The sequence below is a fragment of the Pelophylax lessonae genome, assembly GCF_965119305.1.
Source record: "Pelophylax lessonae genome assembly, chromosome: 6".
In the NCBI taxonomy this organism is placed as follows: domain Eukaryota; kingdom Metazoa; phylum Chordata; class Amphibia; order Anura; family Ranidae; genus Pelophylax; species Pelophylax lessonae.
In genome coordinates this window covers 279227838-279252989 of record NC_138773.1, presented here as the reverse complement: position 1 = coordinate 279252989, position 25152 = coordinate 279227838, and the positions used below count along the sequence as shown (strand labels likewise).

At 42.5% G+C, this 25152-nt stretch overlaps 1 protein-coding gene across 3 annotated transcripts in view; it reads right to left on the bottom strand.

Annotated features, from left to right (window-relative positions):
• Positions 1-25152, bottom strand: part of CACNB4 (calcium voltage-gated channel auxiliary subunit beta 4) — a 302149-nt gene that overhangs the window by 5566 nt on the left and 271431 nt on the right. For all 3 annotated transcript variants that reach the window (XM_082261118.1, XM_082261119.1, XM_082261120.1), the window contains 3 exons: positions 7387-7538; positions 5893-5988; positions 436-600 (listed from right to left, as the gene is read on the bottom strand). In XM_082261118.1, the coding sequence (XP_082117244.1) occupies positions 436-600; positions 5893-5988; positions 7387-7538 (413 nt within the window). The remainder of the gene's footprint in view (positions 1-435; positions 601-5892; positions 5989-7386; positions 7539-25152) is intronic.

The window sequence follows — 25152 nt, the reverse complement described above, 5'->3', positions numbered from 1 at the left end:
AGTACACAAAATGTAAACCCAGGTATTACTTGTAAAACTAGCAGTGACATCAAAATTGGACCCTACATAGCCTGTAGTAGTGACATCATAATCGGACCCTACATAGCCTGTGTAGATAGCAGAGCTGTGGGAGGAACCCAGTTAACCCCACACACACTATAGGTTGCCTGCAAAAAACTACAGGGGATGGAGGAAAGACCAGTCACCCTTCACAAGTAGACAGAGACGTTCTGAAAGGTCTTTATTACAGGAAACTGCACAGAGGCAAATTTACAAATGCTAGATACAAATCTGGAGGAAACACACAAAAGAAACCAACATTCAAGTTAAAGTATGCATGGCTCTTCTATCTAGAAAATATTTATTTAGTCTGGAGTTTAGGTTAAAGTCATTGTTCATGAAGGACTGGCTTGAATCCTCCTAAGCTTATGGTACCTGTATTGATGTAAGTGCAGTCGATCCTAGATTTCGTCCCAGAAGGGGTGTCATAGGAGTACTGCTCGTGGTATGGGTAGCTCGCCAGTATGCTTCTAGGTACTCTGCTAAATGCTCACAGGCATCTTCAAGCTGATTCTCATCCAAGATCACATCGAACATTTCCTATTAAAAAAAACAAGGTACACATTACTTACTTCCACTTGAAACAAGTGCCATGACATAGACAAGAGGATGCACTGATATCTTCCAGACTTCTGGGTTAAGCTCTGCCAATCCTTAATTTCTCTGTCCATTGGGAGCACCATTGAGAACACTGAGTACAGGCAGGTGGATGGGGCTTACCCAAGAAGTCAGAGAAGTCAAGCACTTGGAAACAAAAAGCTGCCTGCTCTTACGAAGGACCTTTATTTTTTTTAGATTTAAGATGTCTATCTCGTTCACTCTTCACAGAGCAAGCCAGGAATGGATATTTGTGAGAATCAGAATCTTCATTCCTGGGATTTTATATCAAAGCATCCTTGCCTTTAATGTAATAGCTATGTGTGCAAATATTCAGTTATATTCTCTTCTTGTAAGAGCCAAATTGTCAGCCCTGTGTCAGGCTGTAATGTTTCCATAGGGGTTGACCTATCTTGAGTTCCTTCTGGATAACTGATGCTCTGTTTGGGATTCTGGAGAGAAGTTGACTTTATTGCCTGCACTCAACCCAACACTTCTGCTCTGACAGGGATAGAATACAAGACATAATAATTTTACTCTCTGAGAGGTAAGGCTGCTTTAATAAAACAATTCATGAATGGGGTTTGGATGATTACAACTGGTGACTGGTTCTGTTTAAAATGGTTGCAAACCTCAGACATGAAATATGAACAAAGCATATCCGTCTATACTGTGTACATACCTCTATCCAAAGTACTAAGTGTCATTTCTGTCCACTGCTTTATTTCTCTGTTACCAGCATGAGCCACTTCTGGCAGGTTTTCCCCACACTGTAAAAAGGTGATGGGGAGGGAGCTCCAGTACACAGTCTGTATCTGATATCCTCAGCTCTGCATGTTCCTGTGTGGAGAGAAGGGGTCCCTTCCCTCCAATCAGGGCTCAGAGCTCTTGTCTCACTGAGATCTGCACTGTAAGCCTCCGTTCACACTATGCCGTATCCGACTTCGGGGCGACCTGTGAAGTCGCGTGCAGCGCGACTTCGGCGCGACTTGCACGGACTTCATAAAATGAATGTCTATGCAAGTCGCTCCAGGTCACCCCGAAGTAACGGTGCATGACTTGTCAGGCTGACCAAGTCGCCTGACAAGTCGTACCAGTGTGAATGGAGACTTAGACATCACATCCCTGCTCCTTGCTTTTCACAGCTGAGAAATTCTATGTAAATTCTGGACTTTGAGGACAGATAGCTGAAGATAAACAGATACAACTTATGCAGGAGGATTTGTTTCATCTCTGTGTATCACCTGATAATAGTCACATCACTGTATATATTAAGGGTACATGTATATGTAAGGGTTTACAACTACTTTAAATCTTTAAAGGGCAGATAAGTTGTGAGAAGTAAAATAAGGGGCCATCAAGTCTTCTCTGATTTAGCTGTGTGCACCTTAGATGACACCTAAAACACATTGAGGGTTCTGCAACATTGTGCAGCACCATAGTACTACAATTCTCTCCAATGCATTTTTATGTGGAGCATTTTGTAGAAGTTTGCTTGCTGTATTTCCCAAAAGAATCCATAGAATTGTCAGTGAAGTGATAGTAAGAAGTGGCTGCTTACCAAAAGTTTTTGGCTTTAAAATGAATGAAAAGCCAAACGTGCTATATGGGATAAACCCAAATGAATCTACACTCGTTGGAACAGATCCTGATACCCTTGTATGACATTTGACAAAACGCATTGGGCGGTACCTACATGACGTCACCACGTACAGCAGCCACTGACCAGAAGGACTATGTTGCCGAGGATTTACTAAGCTGCAGCTGATACAACACTGAATGTGTGTTTTTTAAGCGTTGTTCCACCAAAAAGTGGAATCTCATCTCTTTGCTCCTCCCCTTCAGTGCCACATTTGGCATCTTTGGGGGGGGGGGGGATGGGGGAGCGGGTACCTGTTTTTGACAGGTACCCGTCCCTACTTCCGGTGGACTCGATCGTGGCAAAGTACGTGATCAGCCTGGCCCCCTCCTCCTTCACCTAGCGCCGCACCATTCAGAGCGCGCAGCGGGTATGCACAGTAGGGAACCGGCTGTGAAGCCGCAAGGCTTCACTGCCCGATTTCCTTACTGGCAAAGATGGCAGCAGCACCCAACAGCCAATAAAAACATTGACTGGGGTGCCGACATCGCTGGATTCCAGGACAGGTAAGTGTCTTATATGAAAAGGCAGCAGCTACAGTATGTGTAGCTGCTGACTTTTAATTTGTTTCTGGGGGCAGAACTCTGCTTTAACTACAGAAATGTGAGTGCAATATAGTTTTATCTTCAAAACAAACTCTTACCGTTACATCTTACACTATCATATATATCCCCCTAAAATGAGAGTGGAGTAAAACAGTTGAGGATTTTAGGAGCTGTTCCAACGAGTGTGAATTCGTTTGGGGTTTATCCCCTATAGCGTGTTTAGCTTTTTATTCATTTGAAAGCCACTGACCTTTGGTAAGCAGCCACTTCTTACCTTAACTTCACTGGACTTTTTGTGAGCCTTTGGGTCTGCATGTCTTCCCTATTGGAATTCTTTTGGGAAGCATCACCTTCTTTATTGCACACTTGTGGACTTTTTATTAATTTTTAATTCACTTATATAAACACCTTATCAATTTTATATGTGCGGTTTGTGAGGGCCGAATTGTTTACCACTATTTGTCATCACATATTCTTTGTACTGTTTTGTATTTATTTCTCACTTACTTATGATAAGTGCTGCACTTTGTATTATATTGATTAGGTTGGTATCTGTTGGCCTCTGTCAGCAGCTGTCTTCAAACTTTTTCGCAATTTTTATTTGTCTAGCACAGACTTACACTGGTTTTGTAATCAATAGAATTGCATTAATATAAAATGCGTGGAGTTGGTGAGGACGTGGGTAATACCCCAAACCCCATATTTTACATGCGCTGTTGATGTTGGTTTTATGCGAGTGCAACTACTATTTTTTAACAATAAAATTGGATGTTTTAAAACAGTATTGCACTAGTGGATTCCCCTTTGCTTCTTCCTATATGTACATGCGAGAGGAGAAATAATTTAAGGAGGACCCTTAACACTTAATAGTGTTTTTCCTTTACGCTTGTAGCCCTGACCATGCAAATGGAGGGCATCTTGTTGGGGTGAGTTACAGAGATGTATAGTAACTAAGTAGAACTACTTCACTACTGTACTTAAGTACCGAAAGGCGGTATCTGTACTTTACTAGAGTAGAATTTTTTTCTCCTACTTCCACTTTTACTTCACTACATTTTTTCAATGATTTCAATACTTCTACTCCGATATTTTTTTTTTGTGCTGCATAGTTACTCGTTACAATTATAAAAATTACCACTGCCAGAACAGTTGATGGCAGGTTTCATGAAGCTCAAAACATGTGTATTATCAGCGCATACGAAAATAAATGCTACTGTATGTATAAATAAAAGCTGCATTTGAAATAATAAAAAACAATATGATGTTCAAACTTTTGACTTCTTTCTTTAATAACTACATAACACAGTACTTGTACTTTTACTTTCAGTACTTGAGTAGCAATTTTTTCCCAAAACTACTGGTACTTTTACTTTCAGTACTTGAGTAGCAAAATTTTTGAAAAAACTACTTGCAATACTTAAGTACAAAAAATGTTGAATACTTTAGTACTTCTACTCAAGTCACTTTTTGATCGAGCACTTCCACTTCTACTCAAGTCACTTTTTGATTGAGGACTTGTACTTTTACTCAAGTATGGGTTTTGAGTACTTTATACAACTCTGGTGAGTTACCAGCTGATGGGAGAGGGATCACACAGACGATGGTGTCCAGCATTCAGCACGAAGCTCTTTTTTTCACACCTGTCACTATTTTAGCACATTTGATTAATGGACTTTATGTGATATATTTTGTGCACAATTAGAGCCCATTCAGACTAGCGCGACACGACTTTGGGGGGGGGGGCGACCTGTGAAGTCGCGTGCACCGTGACTTCGGCAGACTTGCAGAGACTTCACATAATGGAAGTCTATGCAAGTCGCCCCAAAGTAGTACAGGACCCTTTTTCTAAGTCGGAGCGACTTGTGTCGCTCCTATTAGAACGGGTCCTGTGCTAATCAATGGACCGCGACCGTGCGCGACTTGTCAGGCTGACAAGTCGCGCTAATGTGAATGGGCTCTTACACTTTATATGTGTTTATTCTTTATGTATATGATTATTTGTTGGAATACTGTATTTTTGGCACATATTTATTTGAACATTTATTCCTTTTAGGTGTTTTTGCGCAGCTCGTGGGAACATATTTTTCACATTTTATATTATTTGTGTGGTTTTAAGCTGCAGCATATGTATTCAATTATTATTTAGTTATTTATATGTTTATATGATATTGAATTCACATGATATTTTATTTACACACTGGTTATCACATTTATATTTTGTGTGGTTTAGCGCAAGAGCTATGCTATTATCAATAAAATTGCATTATACATTACTATGTGTACATTTAATATACTGTATGTTTTCATGCAAAGAATGCTGTGCATATAATACATGAACTAACCTTGCACCTCGGAAAATGCAAACAGAAGACGCATGTCAAAATACATGTAAGAATGCATGATTTCATCAAAAATGTATTGCAATGCAACAGAAAAGGCACCCAAAATGCATAATAAAAAACACATGGATAACTCTATTTTAAAAATCGAAAAAGGACAGTGAAATCCAGCATAACGGGTACAGATGGTACACACCCAAAAGTTAAATATTATGATTGGATAGACCGATTAGAAATTTAATGGATCTAAATATGAACAACGGCTTTAAAGGTCAACTTCAAGCAAAACTAATCTTTTAAAATTGCATGGTTGCTGGCAATTTAATTTTTACATTGGCTTGATGAACATGACAACATTGTTATGGTACCATGAAAGGGGGGAACACAAACTATAGCAGGAAAGTATTGCCACTGGATATTCTGATATAAATAGGTAACAGGTTAACTCACTGTGGTTCACCCAAAAACTGAAAAAAAAAACTGGATAAAAATTGCCTTTATAAAAAAGTCTAACACATTGAAGTAATGATGCAAAGATGAAAAGATATTCCAATATTTAAAAGGTAAAAAGGAAAAGCTGGACTCATTGGGTCTCTAAAACATTGATAGCTTGCCTTTCTAGGAATACTGATTGAAAATCACAAAGCTCACTCCCTTTGATTAGCAATAGAACAGGATATTGTCAATAATATATAATCAGATCAATACTTACTGGTGGGCACTGTGCAAGTTTGTCAGCAGCTACTAACTGTACATTTAGGTGTTTGCTTTGGGATTTTCCTCTAGATTTAATAAGCCGCTGCAAAACCTGCAAGGAGATCGACAGATTTTAATTCAGATTTTTCACAGATTAAAAACACAGGCATTGTATAATATCAGAGTGGTTGATTTAGCACTGGGGACTGGTAGCCTGCCCTAAGGTCCTCGTCACATGAACATTCCTGTAACACTAACTGTCCGTTAAGTACAACTATCCTTAAGCCCAACTCTGGCTCATAGTGTTTGCTATTTCTATATATAGTAAACCCCCCTCCATTGCGGGGGTTACGTTCCGCAAAATAGAAAAACCCTATTAAAATGCATTGTAGGCATGTTTTTTTTACTGTCACTGTACGTGTAAAAGCATTTTAAGGTCTTTAAACACACTTTTAAAACAATAAAAACTCATTTAAACACATAAAAGATACTGAGAGACATAGCAAGAGCTATGGAAAACACAAAAATATTTAATTTTTAATGATTTATATAGTAAAATAACATTACAAAAAAAAACGCAATATACCGGGACCGCAAAAACTGAACCGCGATGGAGCGGGGGTTTACTGTACCGTAATTACCTTTTCAAAATGTCTTAAGGCGGGTCATGTGACATACAGTTGTGTCATTCTCTCATTCTTATCTGGCTGTTGGTGGTCACCAATGATACAGAGAGAGACGTTGATGTTTTCTTTATGATTGCACTGAATACTGGCTATCATTCAACCCAGAAGACATCTTGTGGGGAAATTGAAGTACTAGTACTGCAAGTGCATCTATAGATTGAATGTCTATAAGCCCTGTGTTAAATTTCAAAATTCCCACTAAACACCCCCCCCCCCCCCCAAAATGTGTCATCCATCCCTATATTACCCTCCCAGCATCCCTCGCCCCCCAAAAAATATATATGCTCTTCGCCTATCCCTGCTTCTTGATCTTCGTGGTGTGGCCTACTGGAAACTGCACAGCCTGCTCATAAAACGTGCCCGGATTGTGCCGCTGACCACCAATGTAAGGGGTACTACCATTTTTACAGTCAGGAATTATTTTCCTGCCATGATTATTTTTTTTCATTTCATGATTATCATTAAAAGTCATTTTGTTGATAAGAGCAGCAGAGGTGTCAAAAAATCATCTCCTCTGGGTGTCAAATATTCTAGGTATACCACATTTCTTTTTTTTCCCCTTTATGATTATATCTACAACTCACTGGTCACATTAAATTGTACTATGAACTGTAGATATCATTTTTTTTAGCAGGGATTCCCAGAGACTTGAAAATTATTTTAAGGGTTCCTCCATAGTAAAAAGGTGGAGAAAGGCTGCAAATGTGTATCTAGAATATTACTGCAAATATACAGGGTTTGCAGAAATAATAATAATAAAATAAGAAAGCTCACAAAGATGGATATATCCTTTAAAAATGACAAGAGGTTCCATACTCATTTACCTTTGGCGAAGACACTTTGACGTGAACAATTATCGGTGCTAATGAAGTCTTGATTAGTTGTGCCGGATGATTAATGGTGTCCGCATCTAGAATAACGAGCTGCAATGAACGAGCCAACTCAAATATTCTTTCTATTTCGCTCTGCACTTCAGCTAGGAAGATAGGAAGAAGAAAGGGGGGCAGTTATTAGTGTAAATATAATTTTCAAAATTAGTAAAAAGTAAATGTATACCTAATAGAGAAGTGCGGCAATTAAAAAAAGGAAACATTTATACTTACCTAGGTGGATGCAGGATCGGTCCCCCGCAAGCTTTACATTGAGAACTGAGCGATCAAAGCTTCAGTGAGCAGAGAGTTGGTGACTGTCAGTGACCGGATCTCTGCTCTGCCCCTCCAGCGCTCACTAGATTGCTGGACTGCGCAGGGGGCGGGAGCAGCTGACTCTGGCTCTCAGCAGCACGCTGATAGGCTGATCCATCTGCTGGTCTAGGCATCTGGGTGGATCTTTTAAATGGACCTTCACTAAAAGGCAATTTCCGCTTATTATGTTGTAAATCAGTGCTGCCCCACCCCCTTCCCACACACAAGAAAATTATCATATTAAAGTGTAAAAAAAGAAACTGTGAAAAAAGCAAGAGAAATATACTTACTTTACCCCCCCCCCCCCCCCGAATCTGACCCAAGAGCTGTCACCAGACAAGTAATTTTAACAACAATCTTCCCCTAGGATTATTTACCTGTAAACGTTGCCCCCTGTGTAGACATCCAAAGCCATGAGACTGCTGCTGGATGCCACCAACATGCGTGTGATGCCAGCAGCGCCAGCAGACTCAGAGTTGTCATTTAGGTGACACCCTATAGTATTTTCCTTCACTCTTCCCCTGGCAGCTACATGAAACATTACGTAGACAGATGAAGGGAGGGAGGAAGGAGCTGGGTAAGCACAGAGTATAAAAAGGTATCCCCAGTAGAGGAGGGAAGAGACTCTGCTAGGCAATTGGATCTTCTTGGAGTAACCAAATTTTCTACCAAGTTTACCTCTTCACAACCGTGCTATAGCCGAAAGATGGCTATCTTGTGATGGTGCTTTGGTGGGGATCTGTGATCGCTGTGTCTTTGGGACACAGCTGATCACAGATTGGGGTAAAGAGTCAATCACAGTGGCTCTTTACCACGTGATCAGCTGTGTCCAATAATAGCTGACCACAGTGTAAACAGGATTTGTCAGTTATCAGTATTCCTTTCCTCATGCTGACAGCGTGTGAGGAGAGGAAAACCAATAACAGGCAAGTCTGCACAGGGCCATCTAATCAGGGCACTGGTCAGCCCCAACAGTGCCCACCAGTGCTGCCAATCAGTGCCCACCAGTGCTGCCTGACGTGCCTATCAGTAATGTCTATCAGTGCCTATTAGTGATGCATATCAGTGCTGCCTATCAGTGCCATCTATCAGTGCCGCCTCATCAGCACAATTTTGTTTGGGTACAGTGTTGCATGACCGCGCAATTGTCATACAAAGTGCGACAGCACTGAAATCTGAAAATTGGTCTGGGTAGGAAGGGGGTTAAAGTGCCCAGTAAGCAAGTGGTTAAAGGCACAATTAATGTGAATAAAAAAAAATTAAAAGAAAAAATGCTGCAAGTAAATATTTGAAGTACTTGATTTTTCTGTGCTTTTACAATGGGGAAAATATTTTTTTGATTCTCCTGCAGTTTTTGTAATTTTGCCCACTTACAAAGAAATGAAGGGTCTATAGTTGTTATTCTAGGTGTATTTTAATGATAGAGACAGAATATAAACCAAAAATCCAGAAAACACACGATACAAATGTTACAAATTGAGTTGCAGCTCAGACAGCAAAAAAAGTACTTGATCCCCAAACAATAAATTACTTGGGGGAGAAACCCTTGTTGGCAAGCACAGAGGTAGGACGTTGCATGTAGAAAGTGACCAGGTTTGGACACATTTTAAGAGCGATTCTGGTCCACTCTTCTATCAAATCTTAAGATCCTTAAGATTTTTTGGCTGTTGCTTGGCAACTCAAAGTTTTAGCTCCCTCCATACATTTCCTATAGGATTAAGGTCTGAAGATCGGCTAGGCCACTCCACGACCTTAATGTGTTTCTTCTTGAGCCACTCCTTTGATGCTTTGGCGGTATGTTTTGGGTCATTGTCATGCTGAAAGACCCATCCGTGAGCCATCTTCAGTGTTCTGGCTGAGAGAAAAAGGTTCTCATCCAGGATTTTACAATACATGGCCTCGTCCATTGGCCCCTCAATGCAGCAAATCGGTCTGTACTTTTAGCAGAGAAATAGCCCCAAAACATAATGTTTCCACCCTCGTGCTTGACTGTAGGGATGGTGTTCTTAGAGTCATAGTCAGCATTTTTCTTCCTCTAAACACAGTGAGTCCCCCTCCTGAAGAAGGCATAAGTACAGTCATGCCAATGAACATCTAAATGATTCAGAGAAGAATTGGGAGAAAGTGCTGTGGTCAGATGAGACCAAAATTGAGTTCTTTGGCATTAACTAAACTAGTCGTGTTTGGAGGAAGAAAAAAGCTGACTATGACCCTAAGAACACCATCCCTACAGTCAAGCACAGAGATGGAAACATGATGCTTTGGGGCTGTTTCTCTGCTAAAGGTAAAGGCTGACTTTACCATGCTGAGGGGCCAATAGACGGGCCATATATTGTAAAATCTTGGATGTGAACCTTCTTCCCACTGAAGATGGTTGTTCCAGCATAACAATAACCCAAAACATGCAGCCAAGGCAACAAAGGAGTGGCTCAAGAAGAAGCACATTAAGGTCGAGTGGCCTAGTCAGTCTCCAGACCTTAATCCTATAGAAAATTTATGGAGGGAGCTGAAACTTTGAGTTGCCAAGAGATAGCCAAAAAACCTTATTGATTTAGAGAAGAGCTGTAAAGAAGAGTGGAGAAAAATCCCTCCTGAGATGTGTGCAAACCTGGACACCAACTACAAGAAACGTCTCACCTCTGTGCCAACAAGGGTTTCTCCACCAAATACTAAGTCATGTTTTGCTTGGGGATCAAATATTTATTTTACTCACTGCACTGCAACTTAATTTATAACATTTGTGTTATGCGCTTTTTTTGTGGATTATTGGTTTGTATTCTGTCTCTATCATTTAAAATACACATATGATAAAAATTATAGACCCTTCATTTCTTTGTAAATAGGCAAACTTACAAAATCTGCAGGGGATCAAATAATTATTTTTCCGACTGTATCTGCATTTTTTTATGTTTGTGATAGGGTCTCTGTATTTATTGAAAAGCATTATTTTAATATGAACATGCTGAGAGAAATAAGTAAATCATTACTGTTTACCACCAAAATACTAGCTTCCTGGCTTCAATAACTTATGAATCACTGACCCTCAGCAATTAGGAAGATAATGAATTCCAACTTATTGTACCTCTGACCACACTTGCTTCATACTTGTTTAGGGTGAGCATCAAAACTGAATTCAAAGACAGCCTGACAAGAAGCATTTTCAAGGCTAAAGTCCCTAATGGAAACCTATATATTTCACTCTGTATGGATTTCTCTTAATACAAATAGTGAACTCCAGTTACAGTGACAAGGGTAGCAGAGTACTCTATACACAATGTAGACAAACATTTTTCATGTTACCTACTATTTTTTGATGTAGCGTTCACATGATGTATTCTGACCACTTTTAGTGTAGTCAGTCTCGGATTTGAAGGAGGGGCAACACTATGTCACAGGTACATATGGATAGCTCAATTGCTTTGACTGCATAGAGAGCTGGCAGCACTGTTACTCATTGCACTGAACAATTAATGTCCTCTCCCACTCTCACACTAATTTCAGGTGCTCGGACACCCTGTGATGACACCATGATGACTCGATCACAACGTCAGCCGATTTATTTTTGAAAGTGACCCTGTTTTATAGTTGACAAAGAGTAGAAAATAAAGCATACCAATAAAAGGAGTCTATAAATATTAACCTTTCCTGCTGCCCACCTTTTCCATCTCCAGTGCTGAGAAATCATCTACTGAAGTCTGCACTAAAACCAACATTTCCAGGAGTGCCACTATCCTGGGTTCTCCAAGGATTCAACCAGTATCACTAACTCCTCCTGCTTACCTCCACCCTTTACAAGGTACAATAGTGATATTACTAATGTTTATATCACTCAGAGGACTGTTTGAAACTTGTATTAGATAAGAGCATCAAATACAGCCAATGTGTTTTGGGGTAAGGCTTTCAGGTGGATCCAATCACATTAGAACAGGGGTCTCCAAACTTTTCAAACAAAGGGCCAATTTACTGTCCTTCAGACTTTAAAGGGGGGTGGGGCGGGGGGCAGATTGTGACCAGTAGGGGTAGAAAATGTCCTGGGCCCAGTGAGGATAAACATTGCTTCCAGGTAGGTAGTCCGTTACATAGCGAATGTGGTCAGTAGGAGGAGGAATAGTGGCCCATCATTGGTTTAACTGGGAGGAACAGTGCCCCATCATTGGTATCTGTAGAAGAAATAGTGCCATATCGTTGGTAAAACAGGTGTGTATTATCCCTCGCTCCCTAACCTGATGTGTCCCTCACTTCTACCCTATGTACGATATCTGCAACAAAATAACTGTTCCCACAACTGCAAACAAAATAAAATCAAAAATGTTGCAATCCAATTAATGTTTTTAAAGCAAAACCTTACTTTTCAAACCACAAAACTGCTATCATCAGTGACAAACTTTCTCATGTACAATAAAATAAAATAAAGACGCTTTTCCACTGCATGGAACCGAACGGTTCGGCTTGCTTTTGTGCTTTTTCACTGCTGGTACCGCATGGTACGGTGTAGGAACGGTTCGGTACGGTACGGTACAGCGGCGCTTTTCCTCTACATGGAACCGAATGGTACAACTCGCTTAAACAGTACCACCTCAGTTGTGGTTCCAACAGGGCCGTACCGGTACCATATCCCACAATCCTTTGCATGCAGCCTTGACTGTTTGTCACTACTAGCCACTGATGGTCAGAGAATCGTTGTTATCCCACCCACTTACTTTAGTACTACTTTAGTGGAAATGCAAACCATACCAAACCGTACCGAACAGTTCCAACACCGTACCATGCGGTACCATGCAGTGGAAAACCAAACCGGGCCAAGCAGGGCCGAGTAGAGCTGAGCCGGTACTTGCAGTGGAAAAGTGCCATAAAGAAAACAAATGTGACAGTCCCAGAATGACTATAAGGCCCCTTTCACACGGGCGGTGCGCCAATGGACTTCATTTTGCTCAGCGGGGATCAATCCGCTGATACCCACTGAGCTGGCGGATGACAGCTCCGTCTCCAATTACTTTGCAGAGACAGAGCTGTCAGATCCCCGCTCTCCTCTATGGGAGATCAGATGAAAACGGACCGCCTAAATAGGAAATAGGGTTCCATCCGTTCGGATTTCACGGACAGGATGGGAAGCGGATAGCAGCAGGTGTCAGCAGAGATGTCCACTGACATCCACTGCTCCATTGGGCTGTATGGAGCATCCGATCAGGTCCACCTGAAAAACTGACAGGTGGACCGGATCGGAAAGCCCATGTGAAAGGGGCCTAACTCAATTAGTAGTGCTTTTCTTCTTTCAAATATTTTTCCCTATAAATGTGCTTCTTATGTTCTGCAGTTTTTCCACCTTCACCCTTGTGGATTTCAGTTAATACGATTGTGCGGTGACTCCCACAACCTTTCACCACTGCGCTCACCTCCAGTTTAGACCTGTTTCCAGGTCTAAAATCGCCTTCCCCTGCTGAAGTTAATTCCAGGCTCCGTGACGATACGCGTGGGAGGAATCAGGTGACAGAGGACTGTTTGTGGACTATATGAGATCATATGGGAGCTGCTGCCCCGTTGGATGATTTTTTAAAGCGCACTGTCTCAAGTTTTAATGTACAGTAAGTGGATATTATGCAATAAATGTGAAATTTCTATATACTACACAATGGGAGTGTATCTTTTATACTGAGGGGACGTGGAGGAATGGAAGTCCAGACAAGGCCAGCTCAGTGAAGAAAGAGGAGAGTGAAAAGAGATTAAACAGCGGAGGAGCCTGGAATTACCCCCAGCAGGGGAAGGCGATTTTAGGCCTGGAAATCAGTCTAAACTGGAGGTGAGCGCAGTGGTGAATGGTGGTGGGAGTCACCGCACAATCGTATTAACAAAAATCTACAAGGAAGAAGGTGGAAAAACTTTGGAATAGGAGAAGCACATTTAAAGGGAAAACTATTTGAAAGAAGAAAAGCGCTACTAATTGAGTTATAGTCATCTGGGACTGTCACATATATTTTAATTATTTTATTATACACAAGAAAGTTTGTCACTGAATAATGATAGCCATCTCATTGGTGTCAGTGGGGGGAATAGTGCCCCATCTCTGGAGTTAGTGGGAGGAATAGTGCCCCATCATTGATATTAATGGAAGGAATAGTGCCCCATCATTGATATTAATGGAAGGAACAGTGCCCCATCACTAGTGTCAGCGGCAGGAATTATGCCCCACTGTTGGTGTCAGTGGGAGGAATAGTTCCCCAAGGGTCGGTTAAATGCTAGCAAAGGGCAGCATCAACCCTCCGGCCACAGTTTGGAGACCATTGCATTAGAATAAATTTTTTATGTTTCCATTTTTTCATATTCCCAGCATTATTATACATAGATTTCTCAAGAGCCACAGATCCTTCTGTACTGCTGAACTCAACTCCTACATCTGTTCCTTCCCATAAGCCCCATTCACATCTGAGCAACACGTTGCATTTTTTTGTGCATGTTTTTCACCAACAGTAAAGAGCAGCCCCTTCACTTGAATAGGCTGCTCTACGGTCGAAAAATGCACCAAAGTAGCTCCTGTACCCTTTTTTGGATCCGACTTTGGTGCCTTTTTCTTTAACACTGCGTTTTTTTTTTTTTTGTTACACAACATTTTGGGTGCCATTGAGAATGAATGGCACCCAAACGTGTGTTCCTCATTTTGGTGTGATTTTGTTTTGGCATTCTGGAAACAACACACATTTCCGCTACAATCAGATATGAATGGAACCTTTTTTCTTTCTGTATTGCATAATTGAAAACTCAATAAACATTATAAAAAAAGAACATTATAAAGAAACATTACAGTTTACTGCAAGAACATGAAGATTGTAGCTGGGCCCTCTGGACATCCACATGGGTCCTTAGGCTCCTGCCTAAGTGGCTTGTGGATAATCGGACTCTAAAATGAGGGGTCTCCAAACTATGGCTCTCCAGTTGTTCAGGAACTACAATTTCCATCATGCCTAGTCATGTCTGTGAATGTCAGAGTTTTACAATACCTCACGGAATGTGTAGTTCTGCAACAGCTGGAGGGCCGTAGTTTGGAGATCCCTGCTCTACCAGAAGAAACAGACCCTGCCATAGACACTAGCACTATGTTAATTGAATTGGGCGAGGTTTCTGTCTAATTTTACAAAAAGAAATAAAAAATCACAATGACATTATAAAGAAATAAAAGTTTAGAAAAGAAATATGGAACTATGTCCTGCTTTGGTTGCTAAGTGCAACAACCTAGTTTTTCTATTACTCAAGTTTTTGTACATTTACTTAAAACGGTTGAAAAAGGCAGAAGATTTTTTATCTTAGCACATTCTATGCATTATGATAAAAAGCCTTGTGAGCAGCAGCCCCCCTACTACTTACCTGAGCCCCATCTCTATCCAGCTATGTGCACAAGTGCCTCGGCCATCCGGGACTCTCCCTCCTGATTGGCTGAGACACAACAGTGCCGTCATTGGCTGCTGGCAATCAAAATCAGTTAGCCAATCAGGAGAGAGATGAGGTGGGGCCGAACCGCGGCTTCATGTCTGCATGGACACATGGAGCTGCGGCTCGGCTCGGGTGCCCCCATAGCAAGCTGTTTGCTGTGGGGGCACTTGACAGGAGGGAGGAGCCAGGAGCATCGAAGAGGAACCAGATAAGAGGAGGATCCGGGCTGCCCTGTGCAAAACCACTTCACAGGGCAGGTAAGTATAACATGTTTGTTATTTTTAAAGAACAAAAACTTGACTTTAATATCATTTTAAAACCTTTGTATTTGGGTTTTTTTTTTTTTTTTTTTTGCTTTTTTCCACATTTTACAAATAGTGGGAAACACAATACACTGAATATGGCTGTATACTGTATGCATCTCAATTATATGCAGCAATGAATTATCAAGCTGAGTAAATTATCAAGTTGGCAAAAATCTGCCATTCACATGTAATTATCACTTTCCCCAGTCATGGCTGTAAATAGCTACACAGCTTGCCTGGTACTATCAGGCTTAAAATATAGCGCGAATGTTCACAACTTCACATCACAGAGGTATAAATGTACCGGTGCATTTAATCAACTAACTTTAAAGGCAAGCAAAAAACACATGCATATGCACGCAAGTCATGGCTTTATGTACTTCTAATAGAACAAACACAATTTAGAGAAGAGAGTGTTAGAACCCTTGTCAGTTTTGTTCTTTTGCTGTGTGAAAAGACATTGAAAATGAAAAGCACACTATATTACCAAAAGTATTGGGACACCTGTCTTTACACACACATGACCTTTAATGGCATCCCAGTCTTGGTCTGTAGGGTTCAAAATTGATTTGGCCCACCCTTTGCAGCTTTAACAGCTTCAACTCCTTTAAAAAGGGTGTCCACAAGGTTTAGGAGTGTGTCTATGGAAATGTTTGACCATTCTTCCAGGAGTGCATTTGTGAGGTCTCCGCTCTAATTCATCCAAAGGAGTTCTGTTGGGTTGAGGTCAGGACTCTGTGCAGGCCAGTCAAGTTCCTCCACCCCAAACTTACTCATCCATGTCTTTATGGACCTTGCTTTGTGCACTGGTCCAAATTATTTTAGGAGCTAGGATTATGGTGTGGAGTTGTTTTTAGGGGTTGGGCTTGGCCTCTTCGTTCCAGTGAAGGGAACTCTTAAGGCATCAGCACACCAAGACATTTTGGACAACTTCATGCTCCCAACTTTGTGGAAATAGTTTGGGGATGGCCCCTTCCTGTTCCAACATAACTTTGTACCAGTGCACAAAGCAAGGTACACATAGATATGAATGAGCGAGTTTGGGATGGAGGAACATGACTGGCCTGCACCTCAACCCGATAGAACACCTTTTGGATGAATAAGAGCGCAGACTATGACCCAGGCCTTCTCATACACCATCAGTGCCTGATCTCACAAATGCGCTTCTGGAAGAATGGTCAAACATTCCCATAGACACACTCCTAAACCTTGTGGACAGCCTTCCCAAAAGAGTTGAAGCTGTTATAGCCGCAAAGGGTAGGCCAACTAAACATTGAACCTTAGGGAATAAGACTGGGATGCCATTAAAGTTCATGTGCGTGTAAAGGCAGGTGTTCCAGTACTTTTGGGAATATAGTGTATGTCACCAGCACACAAAGGATCTCCAGAATGAGTCCAAAGCTTTTTTCAGCGATCACATCATAAATACAAAAGCAACGTTTCAGAGCCTTGCAGTACCCCTTCATCATGCATGTGACCTAATGTACTATATAATACAGGCAACGCGGGCTACACTGAGCGTGTCTTATATAGGAGGCGGGACAGGAAGTAATAGAAGGGAAGGGAATACTATCCACAGTATAGCAGGCGATGCCCAAAGGTGAGCACAGAAGCCAAACACCACATTTGAATAGAATAACAGGTCTAACCGAACCACTGCAGCAAGGAGGTGGGAATTCACAGGCAGGAAATTGCAGGCTAAACTCTGACACTCTCTTTCTTTATGTGCTCCACTGGTGGCTGGTGCTCCATGGACCGGTGGACCGGTGTCAGACGGACCACAGCAACCCGCACACCATCTCCCCCCGGTCACCGGCTCACTCACCCTGGACATGTGGAGGGCAGGCAGCAACAGCGGTGGCGGCTTCCCCCTCAGTCTCCTGCCTCTCCTCCCTCCTCCTCCTCCTTGGCCAATGGCATGGCTTCTCCTTTCGGCCAATTGGGAAACAGGTCTCAGGACCTGCTTCCTCATTGGCCAGGAGGATAATCCGTGTGACAATAGCGAATATTCATTCGCTTTTGTCACACAACTGGGTGGGCTCAGGGCGCAGTTCTCTGCGCCCCGAGCCCACCCTTTTTTGAAGCCTATTAGAGCCTCTGGCTCTAATCACGTGCTTCAAAAACAAAAACAAATCCCATTGGAACCCATGCGTCCGGCGCCCTGCATGTAGATTACGGGGCCGGACGCATGGATGGGGGGGGGGGCGTTGCCCCAGCGCCCCCAATGGACAGGCCGCCACTGATGTGCTCTATTTGTGCCTGTATTGCAACCTATATAGTGTAAGTACTCAGACTCTATTATTGTTATTCCTTATACATTAACTGCTTTGTGTTTCAATGATCAAGTACAAAATACCTGATTTTTGCATTTATTTTTTTTAAATGAAAAGCCCCATCCTTATTGTTCATATGCCAAAAGAAAATGTAATTGCCTTAATGTACATAGCAATATTCATTTGTCTTTGTACAGTATGTGTTCACCTTAATCCATCAAAAAATCAAATATCAATGGAAATATTAAATGGAACAATGTACTTGGTGTTGGCTTTTAATTAAACGCGTAAGCCCCTGCTGGTTAACATTTGATTCAGCCTATTGATTTTTGTGCCTGATCTCTGCTTTTCACATCAACAACCTTGGCAAGGTCCTCGGCATACATTTCTATGTAACCGAATTTGCTGTGTTAACCTACACGCTAATTCAGAGTGACACCGATTGTCAGTCATAGCTAGACTGGGATCGCCAGATATACGCCCGTGTCACTTGTCACTTAGAGAACTGTTTTCCGTGGTCAGCGCACCCTAATTTAAAAGATGGCTTTTAAAAGGAACCTGAGGAAATGGGTGCAATCTGATGTGTCTAGCTGTGTTTCTTGCAAAATCAGCTGGCATATGTGACAATGGTGTTTTTAAGGCCCAAGCCCCCCTCGCCCACCTGAAAGTGAGAGGAAATACCCCTAATGGGACATAGTCAGCAATAAAAGACTGGATTTTTGTCTTACTGTAAAATCCTTTTCTCTGGGGGTTCACTGACGGAAACAGCTTCAAGTCTTCAGACCATTGGGCTTTATGCTCTCTCGCTCTCTAGGAGTAGGACTAGGTGGAAACCTTTTTGGTTTCGTCCCTAGGGCAGTCCCAGAGGGTATGCCATCACTTCCTGCTATAGGATCTAGTTTTTTTTTGCCTAGTAAGGAGGAAGGACCTGCCTCTCTGCTGGGATCTGCGGCCCTGGCATTTTTTCCTATTAAAATTGAATTTTTTACTTTTTCTTTATTATTTTTTTCCTGTGTGAACTACAATCAACTGTTCCTGTGTGAACTACAATCAACAGCCGGACTGGGCGACCCACTGGATATTCTAGATCCTTATGGCCTTCCCAGTCTGGCCTGCAAGCGCGACCCAACTATTAGTTCCGCTCTAGGTTGGCCGCGACATAGCCACACTGGACGGGGGCTGACTGGCGAATAAAACACCTCGCGAGGTCGCATAGCCCTGGTCACAACAACAGTCATGATCAGAGTCACAGTATACCTCAGGCTGCGGCACCCCCATTCCAAGATGGTGCCGTGGACTGCTGGGAGTAGCGCCCATCTGGTGACTTCTGGTGAGTAGCGCCCCCCCTCCTTTCCTATGGAATTGCTGGGGTGGTCGCGGGCCCTGCACAGAGATGGTAGGCCCCTCCTTTGTCCCACCCCCTCATACTTTTCCCCCTTCTCCTTAGCGGGGTTTCCCCTGTGTAGGTGCCCTCATCTGTCCCCTATCCCCTCCCCTGGCCGCCTCGGGGGGGGGGGGGGGGGGCATGGGTGTTTTTTTTGTCTGAGAGGGCTTGTAAGGGGCGGGCCAGAGAAGTAGTGGGAGTCATCGCTACCGGTCCCGTTCTTGGAGTGCTGCGGGGGGGGGGGGTTTAGGTCCCTGGGGGGTCCCCTCCTGTGGTCTCTGTCTTCCCTGGGGTCCAGTGGGGTCCAGGGTCCGGTGCAGCGCCGTGTGGTGCCACCATTTATTTAACAAAGGGAGTAAAGCTTTGGAACCTCTGTTAAAGTGTTACTAAACCCAGGACCCTGCATTCACTACATCTGGTCTCCCACAGTACACAGAACATAGAAATGCAATTATTTTAGTAGATATAAACTGCTAAATACCTTTTCTCATCAGCAGTATATAGCAGTCTTGTGACTTCTATCAGTGCCTGGTTACAGCTTGTAGGAGGAGCTTTCATTCTCCCCTGATTGTTCCATGAGGCTTCAGGACCCCTAAATCTTCTGTCTGGACAGTGCTGATTGGCCCTCTGCTGTTTGCCCTCTGGGAGAGTTTACATTCACTCTCCCAAGCAAAAAACTCTCTAGCAATACACACCAAACTGGGCATGTGCAGCTTGCCTCCAATGCTCTGTCCTATCAGCAAATAGATTGAGGACTGTGGAAGGAGGAGAGGATCAGAGAAGACAGGATCAAACAGGCTTTTTACACAATGCAGAGGATTAACCCCTTAGGTACCACAGTGAGTATAACAAGAATGCGTTACAGCATATACAGACTGATTTTACTGTTGTGGGTTTAGTAACACTTTAAGATTTTTATTGCTGGCTGTATCCCTATTAGAAAGATTTGTCCTTACTTCCTGTGATAGGTGAGAAACGAAAAAACAAAAAAATAGTTAGGGATAAATAGACTTTACTTTGTATTTATGGGCCCCCATTAAAAAGTAAACCTAGAAGGAATAAAAAGGCTGCCATTGCCTTCCTTTCCCTATAAAAATGCTTGGTTTCTAGTTGTCACACTGACCCAAAGGCCTCAATAGGAGTCACTCAATTATGCTGATTTAGGCTACATTCACACTGGCAATTAAGATGGCGCTTAGAGTATTGAAACCAGAGAAAAGGTCATTACCAGCAGTCCTCCATATTAGTTGCACTATAGGTTTCCTTTAAACCAGGGGCAGGCAATTCATTTTCCTAAGTGGCCACATGAGAAACTGGGACTGTTGTGGAGGGCCAAACTTAAAGTGGTTGTAAACCCCTTACCTTGTAAAACAATTTATTCAGTTTAAAACAGAAAAGAAAGGTAAAACATTTGTGTATAGATATTAAAAAAAAAAAAAAAAAAAAAAAAACATTAAACACTTTTTTCCCTTTTTTATAAGTGATCACGTTTCCTCTGTTCTCAGCTGCATAAGAGCTGGGGGAGGAGAAACTGCAGAACACTGGACTTCACAGTGAATAGCTGTGAAGGGATGATATGTCAGGACTAATCATTGGAGGAGTGGAAGGCTGAGTTCTCAGTACAGCTAGAGAATTGACAATGGTGTGCTCTCCTGCTTAGTGTGGTCATTTTTAAATAGGAAAGCAGAGGGACTGGCAGGAACACCAGGGATTTCACATAAAGGAAGCAATACAAAGAGAACAGGATACTTTTTCATATAAGTAGATGGTACAGCAGGCACATATCAGGAACATGAAATGTTGGGTTTACATCTTCTTTAATTCTGCTCAATATTAATTTTGGACCTGGGAAGGTTTGTAATAATGTAAACATTCAGTAAACAAACTGGCGCTGGGAATAATCTATACAACTGCTCATACTATAGGTCTCTTTCAGAGGGGACGGTTGGGTCGGTGGTAAAAGCAGGTGGCTGAGAAGCAGTTTTACAACCCACCTGGACTGTAAAATAATAGCTGCACATGGCTGTTCACATGCTGCGCTCATGATGCTTTGTTTTGTGGCCATGGCATTTTTTAAGCGAAGTTCCAACCCCCCCTTTCAAAAATTAAAAGTCAGCAGCTACACATACTGTAGAGCTGCTGACTTTTAATATTAGGACACTTACCTGTCCTGGAGTCCAGCGATGTCGGCACCGCAGCCGTTTCCATCGGCTGTCGGGTGCTGCCGCCGCCATTGCCGGTAAGGGAACCTGGCACTGGAGCCATGCGGCTTCACGGGTGGGTCCCTACTGCGCATGTACGACTTGCGCTGCGCATTCGGATTGGCTCGGCGGCTGGGGAAGGAGGAGGGGGCCAAACTTCTGAGGGCCGAGGTGCCGTCTCAAAAACAGGTACCCGTTCCCCCCACCCTCCTGAAAGGTGCCAAATGTGGCACCGGAGGGGGGAGGAAACAAATGAGTGGAAGTTCCACTTTTTGCACCATAACCACGTGCAATGCACAGGATTGCAGAACAGAAGTGCGGTATTATAGGGTTATATCAGGAGGTAAGTAAGTGACATAACACCTCCTCACATGCCCTCTGAAATGCCCTGTGCCTGGAAGGAGAGAGTCTGAGATCGGTACATAAGGATGTATTGTTTATTCCAAGCCTCCTCCATATCTACAAATTCCACTTTATTTTTTATTTTTTTTTTGCTGCCATGAATCATTTTCCTGTTAGAGGGAGACTACGTTTGTTCTCCATGGTCCCACTGTACACTGTATGTGGGAAAGTAGTCACCCTCTCTTGCTTCCCAAGATGGATTATGGACTATGGGATTAGTGTGCATAGAGCAGTGCTGCTCATGACCGCAATGAACGTGCACTGCACAGCTCATCCCAAACAAATAAAAGTGAGGAGGGAAAAGGAGAGGTTCAGGAGGATATTACAAGGGGCAGAAAAACACAATGAGAAAAAGATTTGATGACAAGTAGATTACATGGACAATAAGTAGTGGATGTATATTGGGGCGTTTTAGTGAATAAGGTAAACTTAAAGTGGCTGTAAACCCTTACATATACCCAGTGAAGTGACAAATCCTCATACATAGGTTGGATCTGTCTATTTGCAGTCTTCTCTTCTCTACAAAGTTTTTCTCCGTTCAGAGTCCAGAATTTATACAGCTTGTCTGAGGGTTCAGGTAAAAAGGGGGCGGAGAGCTGAAGTTACACTCTGCAGAGCTCAGTGAGGAGAGCTCTGAGAGCTGATTGGAGGGAGGAGGCACGCCCCCCCCCCCCTTTTCACACAGCACACAGAAACAGATCTGAGGCTGTCTATCAGCTGGAGCTCCCTCCCCTGTCAACCGTTTTTCTCTTGGTGTCGGGGAAACTTGTCAGAAATTATTTATGCTAATAGCAGAGGAATAAAGCAGCAGACATAAGAGACACTTGGTGCTTTTCATTGAGACAGGTACACACTATAGAGAGATATTCTTTGTTCATACGTCATGTCTGAGTTTACAACCACTTTAACCACTTAAGCCCCGGAAGATTTTACCCCCTTCCTGACCAGGAGGTTTTTTGCGATTTTTTACTGCGTGACTTTAACGGACAATTGCGCGGTCGTGCGACGCTGTACCTAAACGAATTTGACATCCTTTTTTTCCCACAAACAGAGCTTTCTTTTGATGGTATTTGATCACCTGTGCGATTTTTTGATCATGCGCTATAAACAAAAGAATAGCGTAAATTTTGAAAAAATAACAATATTTTTCAAAATTTTTTATATGAAATACCCCCCCAAAAAATGTAAAAATCCAAATTTGTTATCATTTTAGGCCAATTTGTTTTCTGCTACATATGTTTGGTAAAAAAAAAAATCATATTTTGATTGGTTTGCGCAAAAGTTATTGCGTTTACTAACTAAGGGAAAGATTTCTGTCATTTTTGGGGTTTTTTTTTTTTTAACGCGTAATGGCGGCGATCTGCGATTTTTTTTGCAGTACTGCGACATTGTGGCGGACAGATCGGTCCCTTGAATGACATTTTTGACACTTTTGGGGTTGCCAGTGACATTTCTACAGTAATCAGTGCTATACATATGTACTGTTACTGCAAAATGACACTGGCAGGGAAGGGGTTAACTTTATTGGGGAAGGAGGGGTTAAGTGTGTCCCTAGGGGCGTGCTTCTAACTGTGATTGGACATGGCTACTAGTGTAAGAACAGTGATCAACGGTCCTACATAGTAGAACCGTATGATCACCATTTCTACACAGGGGAGAATGACAGGCGGCTTGTTTACATCAGCCGCCTGCCTTTCTCCCTCTGCACCGCCGATCGCCGAGTGACCGGCGGACATCGGGTCCGCCGGGCACACGCACGGACTTGCTGGGGAATGAGCCGGGGCGGGAGCGCGCCTCCGCGGGCATGCGCTCGCCCGCTATTGGCTCCCAAGCAAGTGACAGGCTAGTGACGTATATATACGTCACTTTGCCTGGTCGGGGCTGACCGCCGCCGTATATAGTCGTGCGGCGGTCGGCAACCGGTTAAAGGATAAGTTCACCTTCTAAAAAAGGAGGTAAAAAAAAATGTGCATTTAGATATTTATTTTAAGAGCCTGGAAAGCATTGCACCAGAGATCAGCAGATTGCTGATGCCATGCAGGTCTCCTGTGGACTGTCAGTGTAAGCGGTCTGCCTGTACATCACACGGATAGGAAGAATCAATGAACAATCATAGTGCTCAACAGCACTACAAGCCAACATCCACAAAGACAGTAGGTACAGTAGTTGTAGTCCATTCATTTACAGAACACTGTGAATGACTGATGCGGCCAAGTGGGCGGAGTTATGGGTGCGTTTCTTTTGGGTTGTGGCAGCTAGCGGGGAAGAAGATCCTCCCACTAGCTGTCAAAATGAAGCGTCAGAGGGATGCAGAAGCTAGTACATCTGTAACATGTCACATGTTACACACTAATTACGGATGTAACATGTCATACCATTTTAAATTTGACTCTGGGCCCCATCATATAGCTTTCTCAGTAGAAATCATTTTAACCAAACTGTCTACTTCTACTAATGAACTATTAAAATCAAATCATTGAGTGTGTAAAGTGAATGGGATAAGATTAATTACCTGTATATTATTTTATAAATTTACGTATAGATTTACAAGCTAATTAAAAAGTAATATTAAATTCAGTGATATCAATATGAATTTGCAAGATAAATAATGTTACACTGAAAAAATATTAATTCAGATTTCCAAGTGAGATGGAAAATTTATTTTGCGTAATATTAATATAGCTTTTCAGTGTGCAGCTGTAGATTACAGCAAAATAAGACTGATATAGATATTCTAGAGCTGAATTTCTTAACCGTTCTTGTACCTTAGGCATCCTACGCACGTCCAAAATAACTTCACCGAAGTACCTGGCACTCCATGTCACCCCCCAACTGCTGTCACTCCCCCACTGTTTTTACTGGCTGTCAATATAACAGCAGAGATTTGCTGTGTTTTTACAGTGCAAAACCAGACCTTCTATTCAGTGTTTGTAAACACTATTTAGTAGTGTCATTCACATTAGGTCGCTCCGATTTAGGGGGCGACCTGTAAAGTCGCGTGCAGCGAGACTTCAGCGCGACTTGCACGGACTTCAAATAATGGAAGTCAATGCAAGTCGCCTCCAGGTCGCCCCGAAGTAGTACAGGACCCTTTTTCTAAGTCGGAGCGACTTGTGTTGCTCCTATTAGAACGGCTCCTGTACTACACAATGGGAGCGTGAGGACCTGTCAGGCTGAAAAGTCGCGGTCCAAGTCGTACCAGTGTGAATTCGGTCTCAGAGATACGAAGGAACAATATTGTAGTTTTGTATTTACTCTTTTAATTCATCTGTATAGCAAAGTTGTGAGCTTTGATCTTTATATGATGTTAGTTAAAACAATTTTTTAAAAAAAGCTGTCCCTAATAAACCCACTTATTAGCCCTAGATAACCCTAATCAGTCCCCCTCCCCTCCTTTGCTAATTATTTTCTAATTTTTT